This window comes from Lagopus leucura, unplaced genomic scaffold (assembly GCF_019238085.1).
Source record: "Lagopus leucura isolate 7727_CA_CO unplaced genomic scaffold, USGS_WTPT01 Super-Scaffold_100034, whole genome shotgun sequence".
NCBI lineage: Eukaryota > Metazoa > Chordata > Aves > Galliformes > Phasianidae > Lagopus > Lagopus leucura.
In genome coordinates this window covers 24,656-52,602 of record NW_024962283.1, presented here as the reverse complement: position 1 = coordinate 52,602, position 27,947 = coordinate 24,656, and the positions used below count along the sequence as shown (strand labels likewise).

The following is a 27,947-nucleotide window of genomic DNA, read 5'->3' as shown; positions in this document are numbered from 1 at the left end:
CCCCCCCCCCCCCCCCCCATGTACTGTGTGGAAACTTTCTTAAAGCCCACAAAGCCAATCTCCATTTGTTCTGCTTTAATTGTGCCTTTTAAATGTTGCTTGCTTAAAATAAGAGCGGGAATGTAGCAAGGCTACAAACTGTTTCTGCGAGTTAGTCTCTGCACTGAAATTAAGTCTTTCCATTATTAGTGCTGTGACCTTCCATTATTAGTGCTGTGACTTGAAACAGTTTACTGGATTGATGCTGTCAGCAAACTGTGAAAACTGTTTCTTTTGTGTGTAGCGTGCTTTGAGTAAGTGAAATAACTGATAGTTAAAATTAGATGATGAAAGGGCTATTCTTAAAGCTAAATATAGGAAGACCCAAACAAAAACAACCTGCAAGTGAAGTTCATGATGGGGGAGAACAAGTTGAGCATCGAACAGTGCCGTCACGTGTGGGGAGAGATTGGTAGGTATTTAATTGAGAGCCTGCAGCAGTTTAGGAGCTTGATACTTTGCTGGCAAGCAGATTTTTGTCATTGGCTGCATCTGTACTAACTTGCCCTGCATAATATTTCAAGTGTGCCACAGAAGTGAACAGTTTGATCTATCCTTTTCATAAGGTTTTGCAGATGGGAGTGTTGTGCTTACAAAAGGAGACATCACTCGAGATCGGCATAGTAAGACCCAGATCCTACATGAAGGCAGTTACCCAGTTACTGGTCTTGCTTTTCGACAGTCTGGCAAAACAACGCATCTGTTTGTGGTGACCACAGAGAACATCCAGGTGGGAAATTAATTTGAAAAAGCGAGAATCTGACTTACAATTGCACTGCCTTCAGAGTCTATTTCAGGTAAGCCCCAAAACCTTGTATTTTCTCCGTAGTCCTACCTGCTTTCTGTGAAAGACTATTCTCATCTGGAGCTGGACACTCATGGCTGTGGATTGCGTTGTTCTTCTCTGAGCGACCCCTCCCAGGACCTCCAGTTCATTGTAGCAGGAAATGAATGTGTATACCTTTATCAACCAGATGAACGAGGCCCCTGCTTTGCTTTTGAGGGACAAAAGCTGATTGTTCACTGGTATCGGGGGTATCTCATCATTGTCTCCAAGGACCGAAAAACTTCTCCTAAGTATGTTTCCTTGGAATAGTTGAATTTTCTATTTAATTGTTGCAGTTTCTGGCTTTCCCTCTTTTTTTTTTTTTTTTTTTCCCTTCCCTGTGAAACTTTGCTCTAGGGACTGATGATAGTGTTGTCAATGAGTTTCAAGATAAACCAAGACCCAAATACTAATTAACTTCTGTTGCTAGTGCAGTGCAGTCAAGCATGCTGAACATGGGGGATTTCTTTTTGCTCATGTGAATGTTTCAGTCTAGCACACCAGTCACACTCATGGATAAATATGTGATGTTTTGCACATGGCTCCACCTTGTTTAATTGTCAAGACGCTTCTCACTTATCTTGTTCTCTCAGCATCCTTAGATTGTGTAGGTATCAAATGTATTTGGGCCATATGAACCTTATTTTCTAAAAATCTAAAAAACTTTCTTCTGCTCTCCAGGTCGGAGTTTGCTGGAAATGAGGCACAGAATTCAGACAAACAAGTTCTGAATATCTACGACTTGTGCAACAAATTCATTGCATACAGTTCAATCTTTGATGATGTAGTAGATGTCTTAGCAGAATGGGGTTCTTTGTATGTTCTGACCAGAGATGGGAAGATCCATGCACTGCAGGAGAAGGATGCCCAAACCAAACTTGAGGCATGTGAATCTGTTATGTTATTAGTTTGCTTTATGTCTGTGGGGGCGCTTGTACTGGCTATACAGATGAAAGAAGTGGAAAGGTTCAGGTAGACATGTTACAGTGTAACAAGTGACTTCCCAACTCTCCAACCTAACCAGTGTGCAGAGCCTCACTGTATGTACCTGTCCAGCACCAAAAAGAAACAGATTGTTTTCCAGGCAGGTTTTGGGATGTGGTATTTCCCTCATACTGCTCTTATGCTGAATTTTAATAGATGCTCTTCAGAAAGAACTTATTTGAAATGGCCATTAATCTAGCCAAGAGTCACCATTTGGACAGTGATGGCTTGTCAGAGATCTTCCGGCAGTATGGTGATCATCTCTATAACAAGGGGAACCATGATGGAGCCATCCAGCAATATATCCGGTAAGCAGTGGTTGTTCAGAGCAAGGGCAGTGTAGCATAGATGGGAGCTTATGAGAGTCTTGATTTTTCTGTTTAAGCCCTTGGAGCCAGAAGGCATGACTCATAGTGAAAGCTCTGCAAATAGAGAGGAAAATACAGGTCAAATTGGGATGGAGTGGGGACAGATAATGTTACTGTAATCAAAGGATTATTCTCTCTTGGAATGCTGTGTACCGTACAAGTTATTGTGTATGTAAAAGGACATTGTGAAATTGTAGAATGTGAAAGTTTATGTAAGTACAAAAAGCACTGTCAGTGTGAAGATGCAGTGTAAGGTGGGCAGTGTGATTTGATCAGTATTGGCAGTCTTTTTGGAATATGATCATACTAATATCAGTTTACACATGTCAGGTTTTATAATAATTAGAGCAGTCTGTTCTGAGGCTTACTAAAAACTTGTAATGCTACATTCATGTAGAACCGAAATTCTGGAGTCCTATACCTGGGCGATGTCAGCACATATCAAATTGAAAACTTGCCCCAAGTAGTGGGGTAACTGTGGCTAAACTGCTGCATGTGGGTGTGAGCGCTCAGATAAGACTGAGTTACGTGACTAAAAGAAAGGAAGATTAGTCTTATGTTTCCTTCTTGGGCTTATCAATTAGCTGTGGCTGGAGTGCAGCCCATCTTCTCATGGGAGCCTTTAAAGGAACACAAACTTCCTATGTGCTACTGATGTCTTCTCAGTTTCAACCTTCATAGAGATGTTTATTTCTCTGTGTGGGTGGTCTTGGAGCATAACTGCTTGTTACTGTTATAGCTGAGTAGTCACAGGTGAGTTAGTGTCTGAAGTTCAGGGTTCTGTTATGAATTTCTCTTGGCTTTTTGATTCCCTGGCTGTGCATGATCTATTGTAACATGACTTTTCCTCTCCCAGAACTATAGGGAAATTGGAACCATCTTATGTTATTCGGAAATTCCTAGATGCTCAGCGCATCCACAATCTCACTGCTTATCTGCAGACACTCCACCTGCAATCTCTTGCCAATGCAGACCATACTACACTTCTGCTGAACTGCTATACTAAACTCAAAGATAGCACCAAATTGGAGGAGTTCATTAAGGTAACGGGAAGGTGGTGACTTAAGAATTTTGCGTTATTTCATGATAATTAATAGGGAGAGGTGGTAACAGTGTAAATTGTCTCCTGTGGGGCTGTTGAGAAGGAAAAGAATTAGTTTGTGCCCCACTGCTTTTATTTGTGATGCTTTATTTCCAAGCTCTTAGTTGCATTCTCAGTTTTGCTGGCTTGCTATTCCAGTTTGAGATGTGCTGGCTTTTGTTAGCGTGACTAGCTGTTCACTGAGAGGTGGATAAACTACTACTTTCTTTCGGCACGTGATTTTTTTCCTTGCTCGAGAGGTATTAAATTATCAGTGCTCTGGCTTTCCTTTTCAAACACAAATAATTTCTGCTTGTTCCTTGGCATAATTCCTACAGTCCACAATCTTTCTGCTTCTGTTGTAGGCTAGTGAGAGTGAAGTTCGCTTTGATGTGGAAACAGCAATCAAGGTGCTTCGTCAAGCAGGTTACTACTCCCATGCTGTGTACTTGGCAGAAAAGCATGCCCATCATGAATGGTATCTCAAAATCCAGCTAGAAGACATTAAGGTGAAGTGTTATTGCTCTTGTGTTCTTACTGATGTGAATATTGCTTCTCTAGCCTTCTTTGCTGGTAAGAATCTTATTTCACTGTCCTCAGCTCTTACTCCACCTGTACTCAGCTCTGGTGAGGCCACACCTTGAGTACAGTGTTAAGTTTTGGGCCCCTCACTACATGGACATTGAGGCCCTGGAACATGTCCAGAGAAGAGCAGTGAAACTGATGAAGAGTATAGAGCACAAATCTTATGAGAAGTGGCTGAGGGAGCTGGGATTGTTTCATCTAGAGAAGAGGAGGAGGCTTGGGGAGAGCTCATTGCACTCTCCATCTTCCTGAAGGGAGGTTGTGATGAGGAGGAGTGTATGGGGACTGCTGAATCACAGGCTGAACCTCTGATTAATCACCTGAGGCGAGCAATGAGTCAGCCATGGAGCACAGGTGAAGGCACTCCACCTGTGCTGCCGGAAGGGGTGGAGCCTGGCTGCACCTCTCCTAGACCCATATAAGAGCTGATCACTAGCGGGGAAGGATCTCTTCTGGAGATCCGCTCCACTGGATTTTCCTACGTGAGCCCAGGATGCGGGTGAGTGTACCTAAAAACTACATAGCCAAGCTCTCTGTTATACCATAACATCTGTATATTCAGTAATTTTACGCTGCTATACCATAACATCGGTATATTCAGTAATTGTACAAGGGGGTTGGCCTCTTTTTCCAGATAACAAATAGGAGCCAAGGAAATGGCCACAAATTGCGCGGGGGAGATTTACATTAGACATAAAGAAAAACTTCTCTCAATGAGTTGTTAGGCACTGGAATGGCCTGCTCAGGGAGATGAAGTCACTGTCCCTGGTGGTTCTCAGGAAACGTTTGGAGGTGCTATATGATATGGTTTAGTAGCTTAGTGGGTAGTAGTGGTGATAGGAGGATGGTTGAACTAGATGATCTTGTAGGTCCTTTCCAACCTTGTGATTCTATGAGCCTCTTCCCTGTAGCTAGTATGCTTATGGGACTGTTAAGGCAGTAGCAGCACATGCTGTTGTTTGTCTCTTGGTGTTCTGCTTCTGGACTGTACAGTGGACTTCAGGTGGAAATCAGTGGCCTACTGGTTCTGATTCAGTGTTATTCTTTTTTGTTCGTGCACTTTTTTTTTTTTTTTACAGTGTTCTCAAATCAATTACTGACAGAGCCCTCTTAAAGTTGATTTCTTTCCCCTGGTCACAGCCAGCCTGTCTCCCTGAGGATGTCAACAATCAGGAATAGTAACATTAGGTGTTAATTTAGAGCAGATGTTGTTTTTGACATACTTGCAGCATATCTTGAATGCTGTTTGTGCTAACATCATTGTGGAGAGTAGAGGCTGATGTCATGTGATCCTTGCTGGCTGCCTCTACAGAACTATCAAGAGGCTTTGCACTACATTGGAAAACTGCCTTTTGATCAAGCAGAGAGTAACATGAAGCGATATGGTAAAATCCTGATGCACCATGTCCCTAAAGAGACAACGGAACTACTGAAGAACCTTTGCACTGATTACCAGCCATCAGGGAACAGTGAAGGCCCTGGGGTCCTGGAAGGAAAAAAGGTATAGTTTGCTTTGACTGAGAGGTACTGTTTGGTAATAGAAACTTTGTAGCGAGTGCTCCTGCATGCCTGACATTCTAGGCATAATGAGGGGCCACGTTGTAGCGTGTTGGTAGTCTTAGTGATGAAACTGTCTAAAGTTACTGCTCAGAACTGATCACTGCAGTAATTGTATTGTGATGTATCTGTTATGGGTCATTCTGGGAGTGAGCTGTACAAATTCTAGAGAAGAACTGCCTGTCCGGCTGTGACTGGGTGGGTGGTCAGTCAAGTTTTTTTTATGGTTATTTTGCAGGCCAATTCTGAGGAGTTCATTCCAGTCTTTGCAAACAACTCCCGAGAACTGAAGGCTTTTCTGGAGCACATGACTGAGGTGCAGTCTGACTCTCCACAGGGTGTATATGACACTTTATTGGAACTTCGTCTCCAGAATTGGGCACATGAACTAGATAAGCAGGTTTGATCTTTGGTTTTCTATTTTGAGATAAAGCTTTGGTGTTTGGGAATTCTGTTTGCATTCCTGCCAACTCCATAACCTCTCCAGATAGGCGTTGTTAATGTAAGGCAATTCTCATGTTGTAGTGACAAATGGGAATGCAGCCTACTGACTGAGAGAATACTTATTTCAGTGAGGCAAGCGTATTTTGTATGCATACAGATTCCAGACAATGCAATGTGGGTAAATGTCTTTTTCATGAAATTGGATATGCTTGCCTTAATCTTTGAAGGTGCTGGCTGTTAGGGTAAAATAAATTCTTTATTGCTTAAAAAGGGTAAAGAGCAAACATCAGAACTTTGCTTCTCTCTAGAAAAGCTGCAAATTGTTTTCAGATATTGGTGCAAAACTGTTCTGTTTCTTCTCCCCTGCCATTCCATTCCTGTTTTCCACAGATCAAGGAGAAGCTGCACGATGAAGCACTCACTCTCCTGAAGAGTGGAAGATTCAAAACAGTCTTTGATAAGGCCTTGGTCTTATGTCAGATGCACAATTTCAAGGATGGTGTCCTCTACCTCTATGAACAGGGCAAACTGTGAGTATTGCTTTTCTCCCCGGAGTCCTGTTGCTTGCCCCATCTCAGGGATTTCTGAGCCGTAAATGCCCCTGCCCTACAATGGTAAGGACCTATTGAGTATCTCAGGACAGAAACTGCGTACATCACTGCTCAGCTGAAAATATCCTTCTTTTGGAGCAGGACAGTGATCTAGAGGACAGATGACAGACCAGTCTTGGCTTCTGTGGGGATGTTTGGGCATTGTGTGGCTGAGTGGAAACATGAGGCCCCTATAACCTTTCAAAAGATAGATTTTTGCAACTGACATGTTGCTTTCTTCTTAGGGGGGTTGGACTCGATCTCTGGAGGTCCCTTCCAACCCCTACAATTCTGTGATTCTGTGATTCTCTAGTTTTCAACAGATCATGCATTACCACATGCAGAACGAGCAGTACAAGAAAGTGATTGAAGTGTGCGAGTTGTACGGGGACCAAGAGGCTTGTCTTTGGGAACAGGCTCTTGGCTACTTTGCACGGAAGGAGGAAGACTGCAAGGAGTATATTGCTGCAGTGCTAAAACACATAGAGAACAAGAATCTTATGCCTCCACTTCTTGGTAATAATATGTGGCCTAATGTTGGGGTAACAAAAAGGCTTTATGGCATCTGTAGACTAAGAATGTGAGAGAAGTATCAATGAAGCTTGAGTCCACCAATTCAAATGACAATCTGCTGTAGAGGAAAAGGTGATGCCAGTGGCAGCTTCGCAATTTGGGGAAGAAAGATCTGCTGTATCAGTTGCGGAGGTGTCTGTTTTATTTCTATTCCCTCAGTGTGGAGAGGTGAAGGGCATCTTAAGCTCTTTCTGTAGATGGGCGGAGAAGTTGAAATAGAGCTCAGTCCACTACATTTTTCCTTTGCCCTTTTGGTCTGGGCTATTTAAATGTGCTCCCAGTCATGGCTTTGGAGGTTGGGGCCCTGTAGAGAGCAAGCTGAAATTGCATCTTTAAGTAAGTTTTCTAATTCAGTAGGAATGTGGGAAGTTTTTTGCCTGTTGGTTTCCTTTTAATGGAAAGTAGGCTGTCGAGTCATGATGAGTGTAGTGGCAATTTTCTTCACTTGCATTTAAACTAACGTTGAATTATCCTCAGTTGTGCAGACACTGGCTCACAACTCCACAGCCACATTGTCTGTGATTAAGGATTATCTTGTCAACAAGCTGCAGAAGCAGAGCTGCCAGATAGAGCAAGATGGGCAGAAAATTCAAAAATACCGGGACGAAACTACAAGGATCCGTCAAGAGATTGAAGAGCTAAAAGCAAGGTGCAGGACTGTGATCTCTTGTCTTACATTGGAATATTATTTTCTAACTAAAGAAAAATACACTTTTTTTTTTTTTTTTGCCCTTCTGTTTCCTGTCACTGTTTCAGTCCCAAGATCTTTCAGAAGACCAAGTGTAGCATTTGCACCAGTGCCCTGGAGCTGCCCTCGGTCCATTTCCTGTGTGGTCATTCCTTCCACCAGCACTGCTTTGAAAGCTACTCTGAGAGTGATTCAGAATGTCCTACTTGCATGCCTGAAAATCGCAAAGTGATGGACATGATCCGAGCCCAGGAGCAGAAGAGAGATCTGCATGATCAGTTTCAGCATCAGGTATGGTATTTGTTGCCCTGTGGGTTTGTGTTTTTCTTTTTTTAAGTTTAGACTGCTTTTGCAGACAGACACCCCTCTCCCCCTAGGGGCTGTTAGAGAAGGATAAGTAGATTCATGGAGCTAGAGTGACTGGAGGTGGAGTCCTGGTGAGCAGGACCAGGGAAGTCATCCTGCCCCTGTACTAGGCACTGGTGAGGCCCTATCTCTAGTACTGCATTCAGTTTTGGGCACCTCAGTACGGAAAGGACATTGAGATGCTGGAGCAGGTCCAAAGAAGGGCAATAAGGCTGCTGAAGGAACTGGGGCTGTTGAGTCTGGGGAAGAGGAGGCTGAGGGGAGGCCTAATTGCTCTCTTCCGATATCTGAAAGGTGCTTCCAGTGAGAACAGAGCTGGTCTCTTCTCACTCACTGGTGACAGGACAAGGGGAAATGGCCTCAAGTGGCACCAGGGTTAAGTTTAGATTGGATATCAGGACAAACTTCTTAACAACTCTTTCAGTATATCACTGGAAAAGACTCCTCAGAGAGGTGAGGTGGTTTTAAACGGTGTTTAGAAACCGTTTGGATGTGGTGCTCAGGGGCATGATTTAGCAGAGGGTTGTTAGAGTCGGGGTAGTATGGTTAGGTTGCAGTTGGACTTGGTCTTTAAGGTCTTTTCCAACCTGAGCATTTCTATGATTCAGCAGCTGGAGTAGAGAGAGTCCTTGATGTTCTGCAAACATAAAAGATAAACCAGTGCAACTAAGGTAGTAGCTTTCACGCCTAAGATAACTCAGTGGTAGAAAAGCTTGCTATATGTGGCATTTGCATGAAATAGCAAATTAGTGGTTTTAAACTGCTATGTCCCTAATACGGGGCTGTAAGTAAAGGGATGAAAGGGTATGTTCTGGAGGCAAGGGCCTCTGGCCAGCTCCTGATGGCGTTGCTTTGTGTCTTGCAGCTTAAGTGCTCCAATGATGGTTTTTCCGTCGTCGCTGACTACTTTGGTCGAGGCGTTTTTAATAAGCTCACCCTCATCACAGATTTGCCTTTGGGAAAGTCAGCTACGACCATTGAGGCTGGCCTCCAGAGGGAGCTGCTGATGCACACTAAGCGTAGTACCTGAGCTGGGGGTTCCCGTTGCACCGCGCGCCTTCTCGGGTTGTACGGGTTTACGGCGTGGGCGCGCGCTTCGCCCCCGCATCTTTCGCTCTCCAATAATAAATGGAACCAAGTCGGCTTTACGCCGGAGCGTGCGAAGTGCAGCGCGGGCGACGGCGGGCGCCGCGGAAAGGCGGGGCTAGGGCTCCGTCACACGGACGGCCCCGACGGAAGTGACGCGTCGGAGGGGCGGGGCGGGGCCGGGCCATGGGGCGCCCCGGGAAGAGCTGAGGGCGGAGCGGCGCCATGGCGGAGGTACGCCCGGCTGCGGTGAGTCGGGGCGCGGCGGGAGGGAGGGTGCGCGGCCAGCTGCGGGGCCGCTAACAGTGCATTGTTGCTGCAGGGCAAGAACGGTATTGGCAACAGGGCGATCCGCGTGGGTACCCGCCGGAGCCAGGTAGGCGGTGGCGATCTGGGGGTGTGGGGAGCCCGAGGTAGCCCTGGACAGCTGTGCACGAAAGCGGATGCTTTCGTTTCTCCGGGTCCCGGCAGCTTTCGTGCTCGAAAAGCAAGCGAGAGCGGCGTCCATGCTCTTCAGGGAGGCGAGCCCGTGCTGCTGCTCCCCTGCTCGAGGTCTGCAGGGAAGAGCAGAGCTCCCTCGGAGCTCCGCACTCGGTAGCGGCTGCTGGGAGGGCTCAGCCGTTCTGGGTCGTTTGTTGAGAGCTCGAGAAAAAACTTGTGAACGCTTTTCTCGGTGGGGCCGTTTGCTCTCATTAGCGCTTCTTTCGTGCGATTTGCGGAGTTAACGTGGCACCTTCTACGATAACGGGTATCTTTCTGTTTATTGAATTGCGAGGCAGGCGCGGCTCTTGCGGAGAGGTGAGGCGGGACCCGCCCCAAACTCTCCAGCCCTCCCAAAGGCCGGGGGAAGAATTTGTCCGGAGATACAGTGGGTATCTTGCCATCCTGCTGCAGCAAGGGAGGAGCTGACTCGCGGAAGATAACCGTCCTTCAGGCCTTTGTTCTGCGATAAACTTGTTCGTTCTGGTAGCGAGGTCTAAGAAAGATTCGGTACTTCAAGGAGGGAGAGAAAGCATTGCATGCGGACTTCAGAGTACAGATCATAGGCTCACGCATGCTACTACTTTTTCTAGCCTGAGGTTGCAATGGGAAGCCACAAGCTATGCTCATTTTGTATGTAAGGAAGCTAGAGTCTTGAGAACAAAGTTAATTGCTCCGGGCTACGTAGCTCGTTACCAGGAAAGAAGCTGAAACGCTGTAGTTAGAAGTGCTTGCTTGATTCTTCTGTTTTTATTTTGCTTGCCTCCGCCTTGTTTTTTTTTTTTTTTTCTTTTCTGCCTTAAGATCTGGTGCTTGCTGTTTGTGCAGACCTTAGCTGGTACTTTTTTGTCTGTAGAATTTCTGAATAGCATTTTGATTCTATCAAGGCTAAATAATTCATATTTGCCAGTACCTGTAGGACTTTTAGAGGCAAAATCATACTGACTCCAAAAAAATGATACTGACTTAAAACAAACAAACAAACAACAACAAAAAAAACCAAAACAAAACAAACAAACAAACAAACAAAACCAGCATGCAACGTCGACAAAATTAATGGCTTGAGAAAAAGCAGGAGTTACTTTCTGTTATATGACTTTTTCTTTCTTCGGTGAATGACAGGCTTTTCTTACCTTTCTGTTTGCTTTCCAATAAACACCTGTCTTTCAGCAGTGACATTCCATAGAGGAGAAACGCCTTAAGGTTAGTTAGGTACACTTAGGTAAATGCTGTGTATGTATAACATTGCCTCTGAGAAATGAAACTTCTGCCTCGGGGACAGCTAGTGATTTTAGGGCAGCTGGAAGCAGTGTGCATGCGAACCCTAACACGTTTTTGCTTCAGCTGTTCTTCCTAACTCAATACATTGTTTTTGTTTTGACTTGTTATGCTTGGATCGTAGCAGTGCTGGAGATGGGGAGAGGTTATTTTGTTGCTTAGATTTAAAGAAGTTCTGTGAAATGTTCTGGTCACCTTACAGGCTCAAAGGATTTGTATACATGACCTATTGTATTTGGAGCTGCTTCTCTCTAATGCTTATAACTTAAAGAACATAGTGGGTCATGCCTGCACGACTATCAAAGAGTGACAAAGTCCTCTCTAGCTGCTGTGTAGCTTAGGCTTTTTGCGTAGTGCTTTGTTTTCGTGTTCATTGCAGCTAGCCCGGATTCAGACTGATGGTGTGGTTGAGATGCTCCGTGACTTTTACCCTGATCTCTGCTTTGAGATTGGTAAGTGGTGTTTTGTTTTTTTCCCCTCCAGTTGCTGCTCTGATGTCGGGTGGCAACAGGAGCCAGGCAGTTATCTATGTGTGAATAGGGTATTGTCAAGAGCAGGTGAATTGGCCACATGTTATCTAAGAGAGCAGTCTGAATTCTATTAGGTTGCATAGCTGAGCAACTGCTGCCGGTATTCTCCAATGGAGAAGGATTGATTATACAAGCTCCTGTCTGATTAGGGCCTGTATCATATGCGTATGGTGTTACATTGCTCTATTTGAGAATCTGGGCAATGTCTTTAGAGTTGGCTGTTCCCAAAACCTGTCCTCTTTCTCCTTTTGTGTTTTTGAGTCATGAAAGAAATCTCTATTTCACTTACAACATATTCTTAGAAGTGAGCTGCTCTTGAATCTGTCTCAAGTCTGTGTTTGCAGCGTGGTAGTGTGTATTGCTTGTTACTATTAAGTAGATATCACCAGTCAACGTGCTCTGATGATGCCTATGGCTTTGTGTTCTCTGAGCAGTTGCCATGTCTACAACTGGAGACAAGATCTTAGATACAGCACTGTCTAAGGTAAAGGATTTATTTTGGGTGGGAATGAATTAAAAAATACAGTACTCAAAAAAGTAAATGTATTTGATGCGGGTTTTCTTGCGTGTTTTCTTCTGTGATTCATTTTTCTTCATTTACATGTAGATTGGGGAGAAGAGCCTCTTTACCAAAGAGCTGGAAAATGCACTTGAAAGAAATGAGTAAGAGCTCAGTTTTATTACTTGTCTGGCATTTTTTTTATTATTTATTTTTTGTATGCTATAAGTGTGATCTGGTTTCCTTCTTTCTGATTAAGGAAGAAATTCTCTGATACAACATGCTTTTTTTTTTTTTTTTTTTTTTCTCTTTTTTTAAACTCCCTATCCTGGATTTAGGCCATGTTTTGGAATAATGGTGTTCTGACTGTCTGCCCTATTTTTTTTTTTAATATTTTCTCCTCTGATTTGTATGTTACTTGTGCAACAGAGCGTGTGTAATCTAATCCATGCTTGCAAACGTGTTCTTTATTTTACTATTTTGTTACTGTATTTCAGTATTCTGTGGTTTGCATACTGCGTAACATACTTACTGCTTGTTAGTGTGCTATATGCTAAATATTTCACTAAATTGTATATGAGCAAGTTGTGCTGCTGTCTGGAGTAATTTCTTCTTACAGAAAAGTCAAATATATAGGGTTGGTGTTTTTTCTTAAATATCCTGAGTAGGGCTGTTGTACTTATGGCTTGATAAAAGTATGTTTAAAAGCAAAGATCCTTTCTGCATCTGTAATGTACGCATTTGATAATGCATTTTCCAGTAAAGTCAGTGGAAAAAAATACCGGAGGCTCAATCATTTACAAGTTGCTGCCCTTATAGTGAAGTAGATGGCGTTTGCTTTGCTACCTGTTATTTTCACATTGAACCATGATACCAGTCAACATGCTGGTTGCATACTGGTTCAAGGGAGTCTCTGTGTCAATATTTCTATTATCTTATGCTAATTCAGTCTGGTTGTAGTGTATCTTGTACTGCTACTGGGAGGAAGGCATTATCTCAGTTTTCCAGATTAGAAAAGGCAGAGAAAAGTAAAATGGCTCTTCAGAATTGCTAATGTAAGTCTAGTAGTGTATGGCAACTGCTGAGTCACGGCCTGAACCTCTGATTGATCACCTGAGGTGAGCCATGAGTCAGCCAGAGGAGCACAGGTGAAGGCAATTCACCTGTGCTACCGGAAGGGGTGGAGCCAGGCTCCACCCCTCCTGGACCTATTTAAGAGCTGGCTACCAGAGGGGAAGGATCTCTTCTGGAGATCCTCCTCTTTGATATCTTCTAGTGAGCTCAACCCAAGGGTAAGCTCTTCTACTTATTCTCTTTTGTGATCCCTGTTTGCCTTGCCTTACTCTTTTGATTATATTGCAATTATAACATCTTGGTTATACAAGTAGTAATTCTGGCTAAAGAGTTCTGAGCATTCTTTCTCTTTTCTAAACTAATCCCAAGAATTGGATCTACACTTTCCTGTTGTTAACTGTGGGTCTCTGGCACTACATGACCCAACATCTGTTTAGTGTTGTGATTACTGTTCTCTAATTCATAGAGTTGACCTGGTAGTTCACTCCTTGAAGGACCTGCCAACTTCTCTTCCTCCTGGCTTTACCATTGGTGCTATTTGCAAGTAAGTATGCGTGCAAAGCCTGACTGTCTGAGGGACTTAACATTTTGCAGTGTGGATAATGGTAGAAAATGACAGCTTAGATCTTTGTTGTTTGACCTTTGATTATTCTCTGAAATAGTGGGAGAACTAGTGTTCCGTAGCCAGCAGGTTTGTTGGAAATCCTTGCTGTTAAAAAAGGAGAAGCCTTTTGGAGCTAGACGATGGTTCCTTTAGGGAGCAGCACCAGAACTGTTAATCTTAATGGCCTTCTGTTAAATGATGTCTGCCATTCTGCTCTTGCTTTTTTTTTTTTTTTTTTTTTTTTTTTTTTTTGCAGGAGAGAGAACCCACTTGATGCTGTTGTCTTTCACCCCAAAAACTGTGGGAAAACGCTCAGTCTTCTTCCTGAAAAGAGGTGAGTAGGGAGAAGGGGAAGTCAGTAAAGTGTAAAAAATAGAAAGGAGGAGTTTGTTCAGATTTCCCAGTGATGAATCAGTGAGCTTTCCTTATCCTGCAGTGGTTTTTGCACTGCCTTCAGTTAGCTTCTGCACCTATATGCTGAAAAGAGCTATGCTAATGAGAATGTTGTTAATTGACTTTGAATGTCTTTAGCCACCTTTGAGATGTAGTGCACCCTTGAGATGCAAGTGAGACCCTACCTTGCTTCAGTCTCCAGAGTGGATATGAGGTCCTTTGTGTAGTGCTCATTACAGGAGGATGCATGCAGTGCAGACAGTGCATCCAGAGCAGAATCCTAACTTGCATGTCTGTTCTCTTGTTCTCAGCCAATTCAGATTTCTTTGTTGCTTTTTTGGGCACATATTTTCTGTGGTATTTTCTGGTGTATATTCAGGTGGAGCTAAGTACTGTTTTATGCTAAATTTCATTGATTTAACTTTTCCAAACAGTGTTATTGGAACTAGTTCACTTCGGCGAGCAGCCCAGCTCAAAAAGAAGTTCCCTCAGCTTGAATTCAGGGATATTGTATCCTTTTGCTTCAAAATGTTGAATCTGGACAAAGTTGCGGAAAGGATTATGGAAGTTGACACAAAGTCCAGAATCAAGGGTGATATACAGTACCTGATCTTCAGGAACACACTTCCTCAAAGGCTGCCTCCTGTAACCCATTCTGTAGTGCATTTTGTCCTGTTGTTTTCTCATGATTCTATAAAGAAAGGGCCTAGCTTTAATCTAGCTGAGATTCAAAATGCTGGTGCATTTCATATTTAGCGATGTTCTGAAGGCTGCTTAGTGGAGGTCTATCTTAAGTTTGTCACAGTGGCAGCCAAATGCTGATCAGTCCATGACATCTATAGTGTGTTTTGGGCTGCTAGTTTAGATACACGCCACTGAAGTGGGGGTAAAACACATTACCTCAGTCCCAGTAACCCAGTTCATTGATCTGCAGAATTATTTGATGTCAGGTATGTGCCATTTAAGTGCATCATTTGTATCTTTTCAGAGAGCATGCTTGGATTGTTATGAAATATTAATCAGCAGAAACAAAGAAACAATTGTCCATATTTAGCACTTCTTTCAGAATACCTTGACTGATTCTTATTTGGAGGCTTTAAACAGTCGAGTGAATGCTAAGTGATTGTATGACTCTGCATACTGTTTCTCTACTTGCTTAACCACTTGTACAGAGAGGAAATTTAAACACCCGCTTGAAGAAGCTAGATGAGAAGGAAGACTTCAGTGCTATAATCCTGGCTGCTGCTGGATTGAAGAGAATGGGCTGGGAGAATCGCATTGGTCAGGTGAATGTCAAAGTAAAAAATCCCATTCTCTTCTAGGCTATTGCCTGCTTGATTTTCAGACCTTGTGATTGTCCCATCAGAGGTGCACATGCAGTCTGCTGAATCCATTGCCACGTTAGCTTGATGTTATTTGCTTTAGGAAGGGTTTAATTTTGCTCGTTTCTTTTTGTATACAGTTACAAAATGCAATACTTTTTGTGTTACAGGAACAGTTTGTAATATGGTAACGTCATAGCATTTCATGTGTGCAGTGAAACAGTGCATGTCTAAGATTTTTTCTGATTAACTAATGAATAAAATACTACTGTCAATGTGAGGAATAGTACCTTATCCTACTTTTTGAGATGGAAATGCTGAGGCATGGGAAGGGGGAGGTGATAGTTCCCTTGGGCACAAATGTGGTGTTAGAAGTATGCACGGAGTTCAGTTCTTTGTATGTTCTAAAAAGTGCAACGTGACTTAACTCTGTTTTTACTTTCTTCCAGCTCCTGAGCCCTGAAGATTGTCTGTATGCTGTGGGACAGGTACGTTACCATTTTTGTACTTCAAGCCTGACTGCATATGGAAAGCCAGCAGCATTGTGATGTCAGGTGGTTAACTGTGGCAAGCAAGTACTTCTGATGTATTTATTGCCAAAGAAGAATTACAGTGATCTCTGTTGCAGCCTCTTACTCTCCTTATGTTCAGCGTGTGAAGAACATTAAGTCAGCTCCGTGAGTCTGTGTAGTGGGGTTTGATTTCTATCAGCCACAGAAATAGTAAATGGTAAGGTAATGTGTGGTGCAGCTACCCTGGGACAACTCTGCAAGTATGAGGCAGGGCTAGTCTTGTGCTATGCTGGGCTATCTGTACAAAGCCGCTGCAGTGTCGGTTCTGTGGCACTCCCTTCCATGCAGTGTCCTGACTCTCTGGCTGTGCAGAGCTGAAACGCCTGCCTTGGGGCATGTTGTTAGCATTCTTGTTTCTAGGCAAATTGTTCCAGCCCGTGCTGGTCATGTAGCTGAACTTATACACAGTGTTGCATAGTTGGTATCAAATTTGTGAAACCTGAACTGGCTGTGCATTTTGTAGTGCAATCATTATTGTAATGTAATGCAGTTGTTTCCCAATCTGGATGAATTCCTGGTTGATGAACAGCTGCTGCTGTTACTTACAGGTTGGAAACAGTAAACAGTGACGGCTTTGAAGTTATCCCATGACAGTACTGAAGGTAGTCAGCCAGATGAAAGTGAAAAATGAGCCAGAAATAGTGTTTCTTTTTTTTAAATCATGTCTTGTACTATACTTTTTTTTTTCTTGTCTTGTTTTCCAGTTGGGAAAGAATTGGTTTGTGAGTGCTGTTATCTTCAGACAAGGTTGCAGAACTCATGTTTATCCAACTTTCTTATGCTGTTGTGACAGCAGAGCAGGTGTTTGCATATATGTAGTCAGAAGAGGGATATGGTCTGATGTTGAGCTAAGGAAAAGATGTCAGGTGACTGTATGATCTTCAGTACTTGTCTAAGTCCTGAGTTTCCCTTTACAGCAGTTGCTTCAAGATGTCTTGCAACCAGTTGATTGTTTCTTGAATAATTTCTGAAAAATCTATGTACTTAAATACTGCTCCCTGAGTGAAATGCATCCAGACTTCTGAGTTGTGTTTCATGACCAATGCTGAGTGCATACAGACACTTAAGCTGAGGAGTTCTGTTATTACTGTTGTCTTACAGGGGGCTTTAGCAGTGGAGGTTCGAGCCAAAGACCAAGAAACGCTGAATATGGTATCTGTCCTGCATGATGGAGAAACTGTATTATGCTGCATTGCTGAGAGGGCTTTCATGAAACATTTGGTACGTGTGTTATCCTTGCCCTTCTGCTTACAGTAACAAATAGTGTTCTGTGCAACCGATGGCGTGGTGTGGGAAGACTGTTACACCTGCTAAGTAGGGAGAACTTGTGAACTGGGAAGTGCCTGAACAGAAATAGGCGGAACTGTGTGCAGCATATACTTTTCAGAAATCTCTGCTTTGAATGCACTGGGAGGAAACTCAATAGCAACATCGTTCTGTTTTCAGGAGGGTGGCTGTAGTGTCCCTGTTGCAGTTAACACCATGCTGAAAGATGGCCAGGTGAGGAATATTTTGTATGTATCTGGGATTATTTATGAAAAACTGTTCCAGTGTGTGCATGTTCTCTGAGGTTCAGCTAGCAGATGTCTTCACAGCTGAGTAGGGCAGATAAGGGTTATTGTCCAAATCAGGAGTATGAGAAAGCAGTTCTGGTTACAGAAGCTGAGTCCTAGAAAACACCCTTACTGTGATAATTAGATTTTTTTCATCCTCTCGTTTCAAAGTTTGCCCTGAGATCTCAAAGTCTGCTTTTTGACTTGGGAAAATCTGTGCATTTATACAACAGATTATGAATTAAGTAGGTAGAAAGCTAGAAAGTATTCGGTTTCTTGGGAAGATGCAACTTCCCTAACAAGGATTATTTGCATTACAGTTGTATCAGACTGGCAGTCTGATTAGACTGACTGCAGAAGTGTTGCTGTCTAGGTTGGTTTTGTGGTAAACTCTTTCTGTCTTTCCAAGTTGTATTTGACAGGTGCAGTCTACAGTTTGGATGGGTCTGATAGCCTGAAGGAAACAATGCAGACCAGCGTTAATTATCCACAACAGGTATGCAATGCATGTTGGACTCAAAATTCAAACCTGTAGCTGAAGGATAAAACCAGATGTTTTGAGATCAAAAGGTTCTTCAGTTTCAGGTGTTTTTCCCTTGTTCTGCTAATTGTTCTGAGAGTCCACAGCATACAGTTCTAAAGGCTATTCAGACCACAGATTCTAGCTGAATATTTTTCAGTGAGCCAGCAGTGTGCCCTTGAAGCCAAGGAAGGCCAGTGGTATCTTGGGGTGTGTTACAGAGAGCGTGGCCAGCAGGGCAGGGGAGGTTCTCATACCTTCTGCACTGCAGGGGCCACATGTGGAACAGTCTAGTTCTGGGCTTCTCAAATCAGAAGAGATAGTGAACTGCTGGAACAAGTCCAGCGGAGGGTTGCAAAGATGATAGAGGCCTAGAGCATTTCCATTATGAGGAAAGACTTGGAGACCTGGGGCTGTTTAGCCTGGAGAAGAAAGGCTGGGAGGGGTCTTAGCAATGCTTATTAATACCTAAAGGATGAAAGTCAAGCAAGCAGATGAGGCCAGGCTTTTTTTTTTTTTTTTTTTTTTTGGTGGCGCACAGTGGAAGGACAAGGGACAGTGGGCACAAACTAGTACACCAGAAATTTCATACAGGTATGAGGAAGAAGGTTGACAAACAGGTTGCCCAGAGAGGTGGGGGGGGGGGAGGGGGGGAGTCTCCTTTGCTGGAGTTATTTGAAACCTGTCTGGATGGTTTCCTGTTCAATCTGCTCTAGGGAAGAACCTGCTTTCAGGGGAGTTCAATTCTGTGATATCTAGTTTCATGCAGACTTATTGCCCACTCCTTCCCACAGCCTTACACTGATGTGTTTATTCTTGCAGAATGAAGATGGACCGAATGATGATGTGCAGCATGTTGGCATCACAGCCAAAAACGTCCCTGGTCAGGCCCAAGAAGCTGCAGAGAATCTTGGTATTGAACTAGCTAGTTTACTTCTGAGCAAGGGAGCTAAGCACATCCTTCGCGTGGCAAGACAGCTGAACGATGCCTGCTAGGCCCCAGTGAGAGCAGCAAGATTGTTACAATTCTTGCTGCAGGCTTCACAGCTACTCAATCAGCTGTTGGAGGAAGGGGGAGGTTTGTTTTTAACATTTGCACCAGCCTTGTCTGACATTTGGGCATAAAATACTTGAAATACCTAACTAACTTGGAGTTACGTTTATCGAAGTTTACCTAAGTTGCAAAATCTCTCTGAAACTTAAATAAGTTTTTATTGTTAGGACAGATGTAGTAGTAATTGTTCTCCTATTGCGTTTAGTAACAAAGCATCAAATACAGATTATAGTCAGACCAAACAGTGGTGTTACTGCAGTACTGCGCAGTGCTGACAATAAGAAGTATTTTCTGTAGTCGCTGAACTTGGGAAATTGCAGATTATTTGGGCCTGTTATTTTCAGAAATGTTGAAGGAGACTAGCATTAGGTTCCCAAAGCATTCCTCATGGGGAATTTACCAGATGCTATATTCATAAGTTTTGGCTACAGAGTTGCTTTAAGTTATTAAATACAACCTTGTCACTTGTTCATAGTGAACTATTAGGTAGCTGGTTAGCCAACTTATCCCACGTAGATGTAGTATGAGGATATGCATTGATATACAATAACTGGTAACCTTTGACCTGTAGAGTAAGAAATTTGCCTTTCGCATTAGGCTGTGAGCTATTTCACTGTTCACGGCTGAACTGTTGTTTTGCACTATCATGTTGCAGTGCCTTAAGGAAACATCAAAATAACCTATTTATAGGGTTCCAGTTTGGAGATGAAGCATTGTTTATTTTCTGTGCAACATCTGCTGAATTTAACAGCAGAGAAACAGTCACGTTGTAAGCACCCAAGAGTAAGTCTGTTCGAAGAACGTCACCTATTTACAGTTTCTGTAACTGAACTCGAGCAGCCAATGGCGGCTGCTGGTGCTTCCTGCCTGCTCCGCAGCGCGGCCTAGCGCTTGCTCCTCGTAGTTGGCCTCCGGGCGTGGAGCTGCACTGCCCTGGGCCCTGCGCCGGTATTTGGATGCAGCCCCCGCCTCTCCCCTCCCGCGGATCGCAGCTCTCCCAGTGAGCATTGGAGTGGCCCTGAAAAGGGCCTTTGTGTGGTTCTTGGGGGGAGGAAGGGGGAGGAGGGGGGAGGAAGGGAAGGAGCCCGGCCTAGTACTCCTGTGACTGCTGCCCGCTGCCCTTCTTGCCGGCCTTGGCAGGGCTCGCGGCGCTCCCACCCGTCTTCTTGGGCAGCAGCACGGCCTGGATGTTGGGCAGGACGCCGCCCTGCGCGATGGTGACACCGCCCAGCAGCTTGTTGAGCTCCTCGTCGTTGCGCACCGCCAGCTGCAGGTGGCGGGGGATGATGCGCGTCTTCTTGTTGTCGCGGGCCGCGTTGCCCGCCAGCTCTAGAATCTCGGCCGTCAGGTACTCCAGCACGGCCGCCAGATAAACGGGTGCGCCAGCGCCCACCCGCTCCGCGTAATGTCCGCGCCGTAGCAGCCGGTGAACACGCCCGACGGGGAACTGCAGCCCGGCCCGAGAAGAACGAGACTTGGCCTTCGCTCGGGCCTTACCGCCACTTTTGCCTCGGCCAGACATGGCGTCTCGCAGCGCACCGAGCACCACTCCGAACTCTCAGCAGCTCTGCGGCGGGACGAAGGGAGGACGCCTCCACCCGTCTCTTTATAACCTCCCGCACAGTAGGGCCCCGCTCATTGGACAGCACAAGGCCGCCTCGCTATTGGTGCTCTGTCGCGTGAACCTCCTCTCTGACTGGCCGCCTTTGCGCCCGCCCCCACTCCTTAGCGCTTACCTCCTATCTAATGGCGACGGCGACAGACCAATCACAAGACAAGGCGCCAAATTCGTACCACGCGGTAGCCGTTGGCGCTCGCAGCCGGGTACGGTAAGATGGGGCAGTGCGGCGCCGGCCGGGCCCCGGGGTCCGACTCGCCGGCGTAGCTCGGCAGTGTGCTGGCAGGGGGAGTGGCTGGGCTCAGCAGCGGCGCCTCGGGTGAATGTCTGGAGCTACGCTGTCAGGTGGCAATTCTATGGTGCCCGATAACGCTATCTAAATAAGAATTCGGATGGAGAAAAATTAATCGTAACCGGCAAATCTAAGTGGTTCTTATCGATACTTTGTACAAAAAGATGCTGTGATCTGTACTCTGCTAACCGGTCCCAGAGATGCTCTGATCTGTGAAGAGCACAAATGCTAGACACTCAGGAAAAAAAAAAAAGCTTGTAGGATCTGCTGCAGAAATTTCTGGCATTGAGCAGGGCAGGAGAGCACAGCACTGTACTGTGGAACCTTGTTTCACTGCAAGTCAACATTCTTAGGACAGAGAGCTGAAGGTGAAAGGGTATTTCATGTTATTTTATTCTCAGAATGCTCTGAGTTGTGGGTATGATTTATAATGTATTATTCTACAGATAAACCTGAATTAGCCAAGAAGGCATTCTGGTTCTTCTGTTCTGCTGTAGAGTCTCACAGAAATTGCAGTTCTTATTTCTTCTCTCAAGGAACAGTGACAAGTTTTTTAAACTTCAATTTCATTTCTCCTGCTTTCCCTAAACACTCTGTGTAAAGATTTGTGTTGCTTATTTCCCCTCTGAAAGGTATTCTCAGTAGCAAGGACGTCCAAGTAGTGTTGACTGTCTTCTGTCAGCAGAATTAGACAGAAGAGCTCTGTCTACAAAAAGAGAATTGTGATTCTAGGCTGGCTTGGAGTAGTTTCTTGCATTCTGAAAGGTGGCTTGGAGTTCTCAGAGGATCAGAATAAGATTGAATTGTTTTGGTCAGCAATTGAATAAAGTTCACTGGAAGGTGCGGCTCCTGGCAGTTCAGTCAGACATCATAAAATAAGCGCACAAGCTGGTACCGGATTGAAAATGCAATCACACTGCCCAGGACCTAAATTTAAAAACAGACAAAAAACAAACAAACAAAACAAAACAAAAAAAAAAACAACCAACCTGAAGCTGAAACCTTACAACATCAGACAATTCACTGGCTAGCAGGTTCTTCTTTTCCATGGAGATTTGATGTGCTTTAAAACACAGTGCTATATCGTAAACAGACTTAAAGTAAAATTTTTAGGTGTAGAAGAAATGAAAAGCATAAATTTAGCCAAAGTTCTTGGTCTTTCAATCAAAATTGTACCTATCTGTGAGGGATTTTGTGCCTGTTTATGCAAGTTTATCTTGTGAGAACAAACGCAAAAAGATGGCAAAAGCACTTCTTAAGACACCCAAATTATAATGTAAACTCTATGGCCTGTAATGAAAAACAACTTGTCAAGCTACAATTTGTCATCCTTTCATAGCAAAGACTTCCCTGCCGTGACCTCACTCAAAATCAAGCTGTATGCACTTCCCATTCCCTCCTGCCCGATGTATTTGGCCTAAGCCTTGTTCTCTTTGTTGGAAGTCTTCTGCTGGAATAGGAATGTAAGTGGTGTTTTCTCTTTCCTAAGGAGAAACTCTTCCCTTTGAGCTGACATTGAAAGGAATTGTACTCAATTAAGCAATGTCTTTTCTGAAACAGAATGTCTGCTGTAACAGGTAAGAGTTCATGTGTTGAATAAAAGTAGCAGCAGTATCTGCAAGGCGTGTTCTCCTTGCATTCTAAGTTGCTTCAAAATGCTCCCACACCATGCTCAGACTCCAGCTACCACTGAGTTCATGCCACATTTATGTAAGGGCACCAGCTGGAGATAACACTTGTACTAGTGTTATTTGGTATGATTGAAAAACAGAACTGTGATAAAAGGCTGTATTGAGTTAGAGTGACAAGGCAAGAACATAGTGCTGTTTTTTCTACTGTTCTTCTTGCATCCAGCAACTTGTGCTCTGAGGAGCTTCTCGAGCTAATCTAGGGACTTGAAATTTAATAGCTCTTAGTGAATGATGCTAGGGACTGAGAGGAAGGACAGCTTCTTCTTGAAGCTGTGTAAAGCTCAGATTCTCAAGTTGCATAACTTTAATTGCATTTTGTATAAAAAGCATGATGCTTCCAGTCCCCCTCTCCCCTTGATATCCTTGAGACAAATCTGGATCTGCTTCTATCACAGAATACATTTCTCTGCTAGCAGGAACATTTGTCTGACCTGAATGAGTAGCAACAGGAGAGTGAGATTTCGTTCATGGATGGGTCCGATCAGCTTTATAACAAAGTTAATTAGCGTCATATTATTGCATTCGGAGTATTCACCATCTTCATCCATTCCACTCCTCACATCTACTATGTGCAAGATCTTTACTACCTAGGGAAAAAAAATATTGCATGCTATTTCATCAGGTATGTTTAGTGCTTCCTGCTAGATCTGTTTTGCTGTATCCCAGTAGTTTGGCTTGTGTTCTTACTTAAGAGACAGGATAGGCTTATGATGGTCTTGGAACAACTGCTGTGTGTGCTTATTTTAAAAGAGCAATTATTAATGTAGTTAATGCATTGATTGCAAGAGACAGTGACTGAGCTAAGTAGAATGTGTTCTTGATTTGAGCCAAGAAATAACCACTGAGCCCAGAAGTTCTGCCTTCCCTCCCATCCTGCTGCTCATGCGTTTGATTCCTTCCTCAAAACATGCTTGTTTTTTTTTTTTTTTAATCTTTTCCTGCTATTACCTTCAGAAGGTATGTTCCCAGGGTTGAAAGGCTCTTAGTTTTGAATTTGGAGTAGCTCATCTCCAACTTCCCTGTTGTAGGATTGAGCCTAAAAGGAATGTTGAAGTCTTAGTCTGGACAGAGCAAGGAGACCGTGATCCCTACATAAGTAGATTTATATCTCAAGCCAAGTTGCTGAGAAAGAAATACACTGGTGGAAAAAAGCAAAAATATTCCAATATTGTATAGCAGCAGCTGCTCACACCTTGGTCCCTCAGATTTGGGCAGTCAATAAAATATTCCTCCCTGCTTTGACCTAACACATGCATAAAGCTGCAAGGTTAGAAGAACTGAATATATGTAGACATGACGACAATCAGTGACAATACATAGTGCTGCGAAATGCTTGCTACAGTAAGATCTTAACAAATCCTAGTGCAACAGCAGTAGGAACAGCCTGTATCTATTTATCTCAGTCTTGCAGCTGAGAATAATCATACTCTAAAGAGTATGAGTGTTAAATAGTAGTCTTTCCTAGTAAATTTCTTCGAGAAACTTGTGCTGATTGACTCAACCATAAATAGCATGACTGGCCAACTATCCAACCTACTTTGATAGGTATTAAAAAGAGCACCAACCAACATATGTTATTGTTTCTCAGCTGGTAGTGGAGACAAAGGGCATAAACTGGTACTGTTATAGGTCACTCAGGTACATTACCTTGGTAGTCGGTGGCGGGGACAAGGAATAATGTGGAAGAGTTGAGGCAATGAGTAGAGGAAGTTAAGCACTTGTGGGATGAAAAAAAGGAGCATTGTTTTGCTGAAGTGGCCCAGGATCCCCACCACAGCAAAGGTCATGCCAGCAAAGTAACAGAAGGTGTCCCCAACAAACACTTGGGATGGATACCTGCAATCCACAAGGCAAAGGAGAAAAGGTCTGTCATAATCAGTGTTGCCAATATAATGACTTCATAACCACCTGAAGGCATTCCCTAATGGCAAGGTTGGTGCATAAAAGATACCAGTGGATCGCTGCTTTGTGTTCTTAGTTCTAGCAAGAAGCCTGTCTATACTCCAGTATATCGCTTACTCGTTGATAAATGTTTTTGTTTATAAAGGGAAAAAGAACATGCTTCCAAAGAAATGCTGAATAACCATCCTCTTACCAGTTGTGGTAAAACAGCCCCAGCGTTGTAAAAAAAAATGGAATCATAAAGTAGAGAGAGAAAATGTGATCATCCTGATAATCCCCTACAGGAAAAAAAAAAAAAAAAAAAAGAAATGAGGTTCTGATAAGACAGGACTAGGTTATTTTCAACTACGCTGACTACTGAAATTGAAGTTTCTATTTCCCTTTGCTTTTTGCACTCCCACGTGTTACCTTACCGTTTAACTCTACAAGGTTGAATGCAATAATGGAAGCAGCAATCACCAGAGACTGCCCTGCTTCAATCCCATTGATTCCAGCGAGAATGTTGATGGCATTAGTACAAAACACTGCTAGCATGCCCATGTACGCATAGTAGAGAATACCTGCAGGTCAGAATGAGGCAAATACTTTAGCATTCATATTTGAAACAGTAAATAGGATAACAGCCTGAAATTCTAGTTTCCTGTTTTATAGTTTTATAATTCATTATATAGTGTCTCAGTACATTCTCAAATTAGTAGTTTACTAACAAACAGATCCTTTTCCTGTAAATGTTACCACCTGTACACAAGTACAGCAAACTGCTGTGTTTCATTTCTGTGATTTAGTGATGCTGGGATTGGTATCTGAGGGCCAAGTGCCTTTGGCACTCTCTCATACTGCCAGAAACCTGAAAAAAGGTACGCTACTTATCTATGCATAGGTAAACATATATGCTGGAGCTCTTGATAGATATCTGGATGGCTATTCTCAGCAGCACGATATTTAGTTGGTGATGTTCCCTCTCACTTAATAGTTAGCAAATCTTCCACAGGTTCCCTCTACAGCACAGGGATTGACACCTGTTATGTTAAAGTTTGAGATGTGCCCCTTAATTCATTGCTAATGACCATCAGTGAGTCAGCGCTTACCCAAGTCCAAGTGCATGCCTAGTAACACACGGAAAGGCTTAGGCACCACAATGGTTGTGTTCCCAAAGTTGGTGAAGTACACCATAAGTAGTGGGAGGGATGCCATGGTAGGGAGAAGGAGTTTGTGACGCCAGCGTAGGTTCAAAACATCATCTGCAAAGCCCAGGAAAATCATGCAGCAGATGGCAAGGAGTGAGCCAATAAGTTCCACAAACTGCAGGACAGAGAACAGGGCTCTGGTCACTAATGGTCATTCCTTGCTAATGCCTGCTGCACTCCAGGCACAAAGAAGCCTTACCTCGTCGTGAGGAAAGGTCGTGCACTGCTCCTCTATGAAGCACCGCAGAAAGGGCACAGGGATGAAGCAGAAGAGGATGATGAGGAACACGGCCCCGCTGATCATACCCTGTGCCTCGGGGCTGAAAGGAAGGGGAGGCCAGCGGTCAGCTGGGACGTTGCGGGCCGGGGCCGGCCCGGCGGGCACCGCTACTCACATGGGCCGCCGGAAGGCCTTGTTGAGGTCCTCGCCGACGAGGCGCGCTGCCAAGAAGTGGTCTTTGAAGGCCGGTATTAATGTGAGGGTGGCCACGAAACCTAGCAGTGATCCCCCGAGATTGATGAGAAGGGGCGCGGCGGGCCAGGCCACCATGGCCGCGGCGGGCGCTGGCCCTGACGGGCACGGAGCGTCTCTCGGCGCACCTTGCTGGCCGGGCGCTAGAGTAGGATGCACCGGATACGCGCGCGCCTTTTCCGCTCAGTCCTTGAGGGGAGCGCCATCTTTGGCCCTGGCAATGGCAGTGGGCCGGCGCTATCTCTGTTTCGCCGTCGCGTACATCACTTCCTCCTTCCTCCCTCCCCGTACCCTGCGGTAGGTGGGTGAACCCCGATAGTGCTGCGCGGGCCGTCTGGTAGCCCCTCAAAAGCGCCCTAGTGACTTTGGCGTTTCGAGCGGCTGCTCCAGCACCGAGGGCCTCCCTGTCGAGCCGCCCCGACTTTTTGATGTGCTTCGCTGCTCTGTGATCAGCAATTGCCGACGCCGGCAGGGCTCCTGAGCACGACCGTCGCTTGTAGGCTATGCACGGGGACTCAGTGTGCGGCCCTGGTGGACGGCGGCGCTGAAAAGAACCTTGGGGACTGGGGGTGGCATCGGAGGTGACCATTGGGAGGTTGCGGTGGGTACGGTGGGGGCAGGGGGCCGCTGGCAGCGCTGTCCTCGCCCGCTGCACACCTGGCGGGGGCCGTTGATTGGCTCCCCAGGAAGCGTCCCTGAACCCGGCACTGCTTTCCTCTGTGAGAGTGAGCAACGGAGTGGCCCCACGGGGAGAAAAAAATAAATAAAAAACCCACGTTAGCTTGGGTCGTCCTGAGCCAGAAAACCGTTACCAGGTGTGTGGTCTTTGTGTGAGTGATCCTGGTTGAATGCAGGACAGGCATGGGTTTGACCACGGGCATTGCGTTTGGATGCAAGTCACTGAGTAGAGAAAGAAAACACAGTCGAGGTGAAAGACATAATAGCAGGACACACTTCCCTCTGCTCTGTGTTTGTGTGGGATGCGGTGAGCTCAGATGGTTTCTGATGGCTTTTTCTGGGCTTATTAGAAAGCTACTGCTGTATCAATAGACCTTTTCTGGTCTATGGTCTGTTGAACTTCTGAGAAAGTTAGTGAAGTATTAGCTGAGCCTTAAATTCTAAGGCGGGCATTCGGTTCTTTGAGGGAAGAAACTACAGTATGCATGAGGAAGTGGTTGACCAGAGAGCTTCCTGCACCTGTGGAAGTGCCACTGTGGCACGTGTAAAACGAGGGGGCACAGCTTTTGTTGCCGGCCCTCCTGGGAGAAGGTGACCCAGGGCAGGCAAGCAAACAGGCTCCAGCTGGATGATGGGCTGCAGTGCAGGTGCGCGTGCGTCAGCACAAGTGAAGGGTCAAGCTGAGAGAAAGGTGTTTTCAATAAGAAAGGGAAAAGTCATCGAAGAGCTCATCCATCATCTTCGCCTTGCTCTTTTAGGCCGACAGCATTAGTTCGTGGCAGTCAGCCACGAGGTTGTCCGGACAGAAAGGCTGGTGGCGGAGGACCCGCAGACCCAAGAGAAAAACTTGCACGCGGGCACCGGAAAGGAAAGCGGAGAACAGTGAGGTAGCCACGTAACGCCAGGGTCGCCCGCCATGCCGCGGGGAGGCGGTGCTCCGATACCGGAAGAACTCAGGCGGCTGCGTTTGGGGACGCAGTCACCACGCGCTGGTTGGGGTGGCTGTTGTGCGCAGGCGGGCGCCGGGAGCTGCAAGGGCCG

The 27,947-nt window shown here is 44.9% G+C and overlaps 4 protein-coding genes across 8 annotated transcripts in view; 2 read left to right on the top strand and 2 right to left on the bottom strand.

Moving 5' to 3' along the window:
* Window positions 1-9,249, top strand: part of VPS11 (VPS11 core subunit of CORVET and HOPS complexes) — a 12,353-nt gene extending 3,104 nt beyond the window's left edge. For 3 of the 4 annotated variants that reach the window (XM_042882539.1, XM_042882538.1, XM_042882537.1), the window contains 13 exons: window positions 606-769; window positions 869-1,116; window positions 1,547-1,748; window positions 2,006-2,157; window positions 3,074-3,260; window positions 3,664-3,807; window positions 5,196-5,384; window positions 5,679-5,840; window positions 6,275-6,414; window positions 6,788-6,990; window positions 7,525-7,696; window positions 7,804-8,026; window positions 8,967-9,249. In XM_042882539.1, the coding sequence (XP_042738473.1) occupies window positions 606-769; window positions 869-1,116; window positions 1,547-1,748; window positions 2,006-2,157; window positions 3,074-3,260; window positions 3,664-3,807; window positions 5,196-5,384; window positions 5,679-5,840; window positions 6,275-6,414; window positions 6,788-6,990; window positions 7,525-7,696; window positions 7,804-8,026; window positions 8,967-9,131 (2,351 nt within the window). In that variant the 3' untranslated portion in view covers window positions 9,132-9,249. Of the gene's footprint in view, window positions 1-44; window positions 452-605; window positions 770-868; window positions 1,117-1,546; window positions 1,749-2,005; window positions 2,158-3,073; window positions 3,261-3,663; window positions 3,808-5,195; window positions 5,385-5,678; window positions 5,841-6,274; window positions 6,415-6,787; window positions 6,991-7,524; window positions 7,697-7,803; window positions 8,027-8,966 lie in introns of those variants that run through there. The other variant, XM_042882540.1, reaches the window with a different exon arrangement.
* Window positions 9,250-9,362: 113 nt separating this feature from the next.
* Window positions 9,363-19,155, top strand: HMBS (hydroxymethylbilane synthase). 2 transcript variants are annotated; one of them, XM_042882425.1, is made up of 14 exons: window positions 9,363-9,436; window positions 9,510-9,563; window positions 11,325-11,397; window positions 11,910-11,959; window positions 12,083-12,138; window positions 13,515-13,592; window positions 13,909-13,986; window positions 14,480-14,555; window positions 15,218-15,331; window positions 15,817-15,855; window positions 17,041-17,160; window positions 17,386-17,439; window positions 17,902-17,988; window positions 18,835-19,155. In XM_042882425.1, exons 1-14 carry the CDS (start codon window positions 9,413-9,415, stop codon window positions 19,006-19,008), a joined length of 1,077 nt encoding a protein of 358 aa, XP_042738359.1. In that variant the 5' UTR covers window positions 9,363-9,412; the 3' UTR covers window positions 19,009-19,155. The 2 variants fall into 2 exon arrangements, with proteins under 2 accessions (XP_042738359.1, XP_042738360.1); XM_042882426.1 differs by having other exon boundaries at window positions 9,382-9,421.
* Window positions 19,156-19,201: 46 nt separating this feature from the next.
* Window positions 19,202-20,733, bottom strand: LOC122186060 (histone H2AX). The gene has a single exon (XM_042882427.1). It carries the CDS (start codon window positions 20,586-20,588, stop codon window positions 20,157-20,159), a length of 432 nt encoding a protein of 143 aa, XP_042738361.1. The 5' UTR covers window positions 20,589-20,733; the 3' UTR covers window positions 19,202-20,156.
* A 606-nt stretch (window positions 20,734-21,339) lies between these two features.
* DPAGT1 (dolichyl-phosphate N-acetylglucosaminephosphotransferase 1) lies at window positions 21,340-26,349 on the bottom strand. Its single transcript, XM_042882424.1, has 9 exons — window positions 26,152-26,349; window positions 25,956-26,076; window positions 25,658-25,871; window positions 24,983-25,129; window positions 24,763-24,847; window positions 24,315-24,503; window positions 23,616-23,703; window positions 23,099-23,254; window positions 21,340-21,903 (listed from the first exon to the last, which is right to left on the bottom strand). The coding sequence occupies exons 1-9, from the start codon at window positions 26,304-26,306 to the stop codon at window positions 21,838-21,840; spliced, it is 1,221 nt and encodes a 406-aa protein (XP_042738358.1). The 5' UTR covers window positions 26,307-26,349; the 3' UTR covers window positions 21,340-21,837.
* Between the last annotated feature and the right edge of the window lie 1,598 nt (window positions 26,350-27,947).

What these genes read in the sequence shown, in the direction of transcription:
- LOC122186060 (XM_042882427.1), bottom strand. Translation starts at nt 20,588, where the DNA reads ATGTCTGGCCGAGGCAAAAGTGGCGGTAAGGCCCGAGCGAAGGCCAAG.
- DPAGT1 (XM_042882424.1), bottom strand. Translation starts at nt 26,306, where the DNA reads ATGGTGGCCTGGCCCGCCGCGCCCCTTCTCATCAATCTCGGGGGATCA. An exon ending in CCCCGCCACCGACTACCAAG is followed by an intron (nt 23,704 to 24,314) that starts GTAATGTACCTG and finishes CATTCCTTTTAG; the next exon opens with GCTCAATCCTACAACAGGGA. An exon ending in TCCTGTTGCTACTCATTCAG is followed by an intron (nt 21,904 to 23,098) that starts GTCAGACAAATG and finishes TTTTAAATTTAG; the next exon opens with GTCCTGGGCAGTGTGATTGC.
- HMBS (XM_042882425.1), top strand. Translation starts at nt 9,413, where the DNA reads ATGGCGGAGGTACGCCCGGCTGCG. An exon ending in AGCTTGAATTCAGGGATATT is followed by an intron (nt 14,556 to 15,217) that starts GTATCCTTTTGC and finishes CCACTTGTACAG; the next exon opens with AGAGGAAATTTAAACACCCG. An exon ending in GTCTGTATGCTGTGGGACAG is followed by an intron (nt 15,856 to 17,040) that starts GTACGTTACCAT and finishes GTTGTCTTACAG; the next exon opens with GGGGCTTTAGCAGTGGAGGT.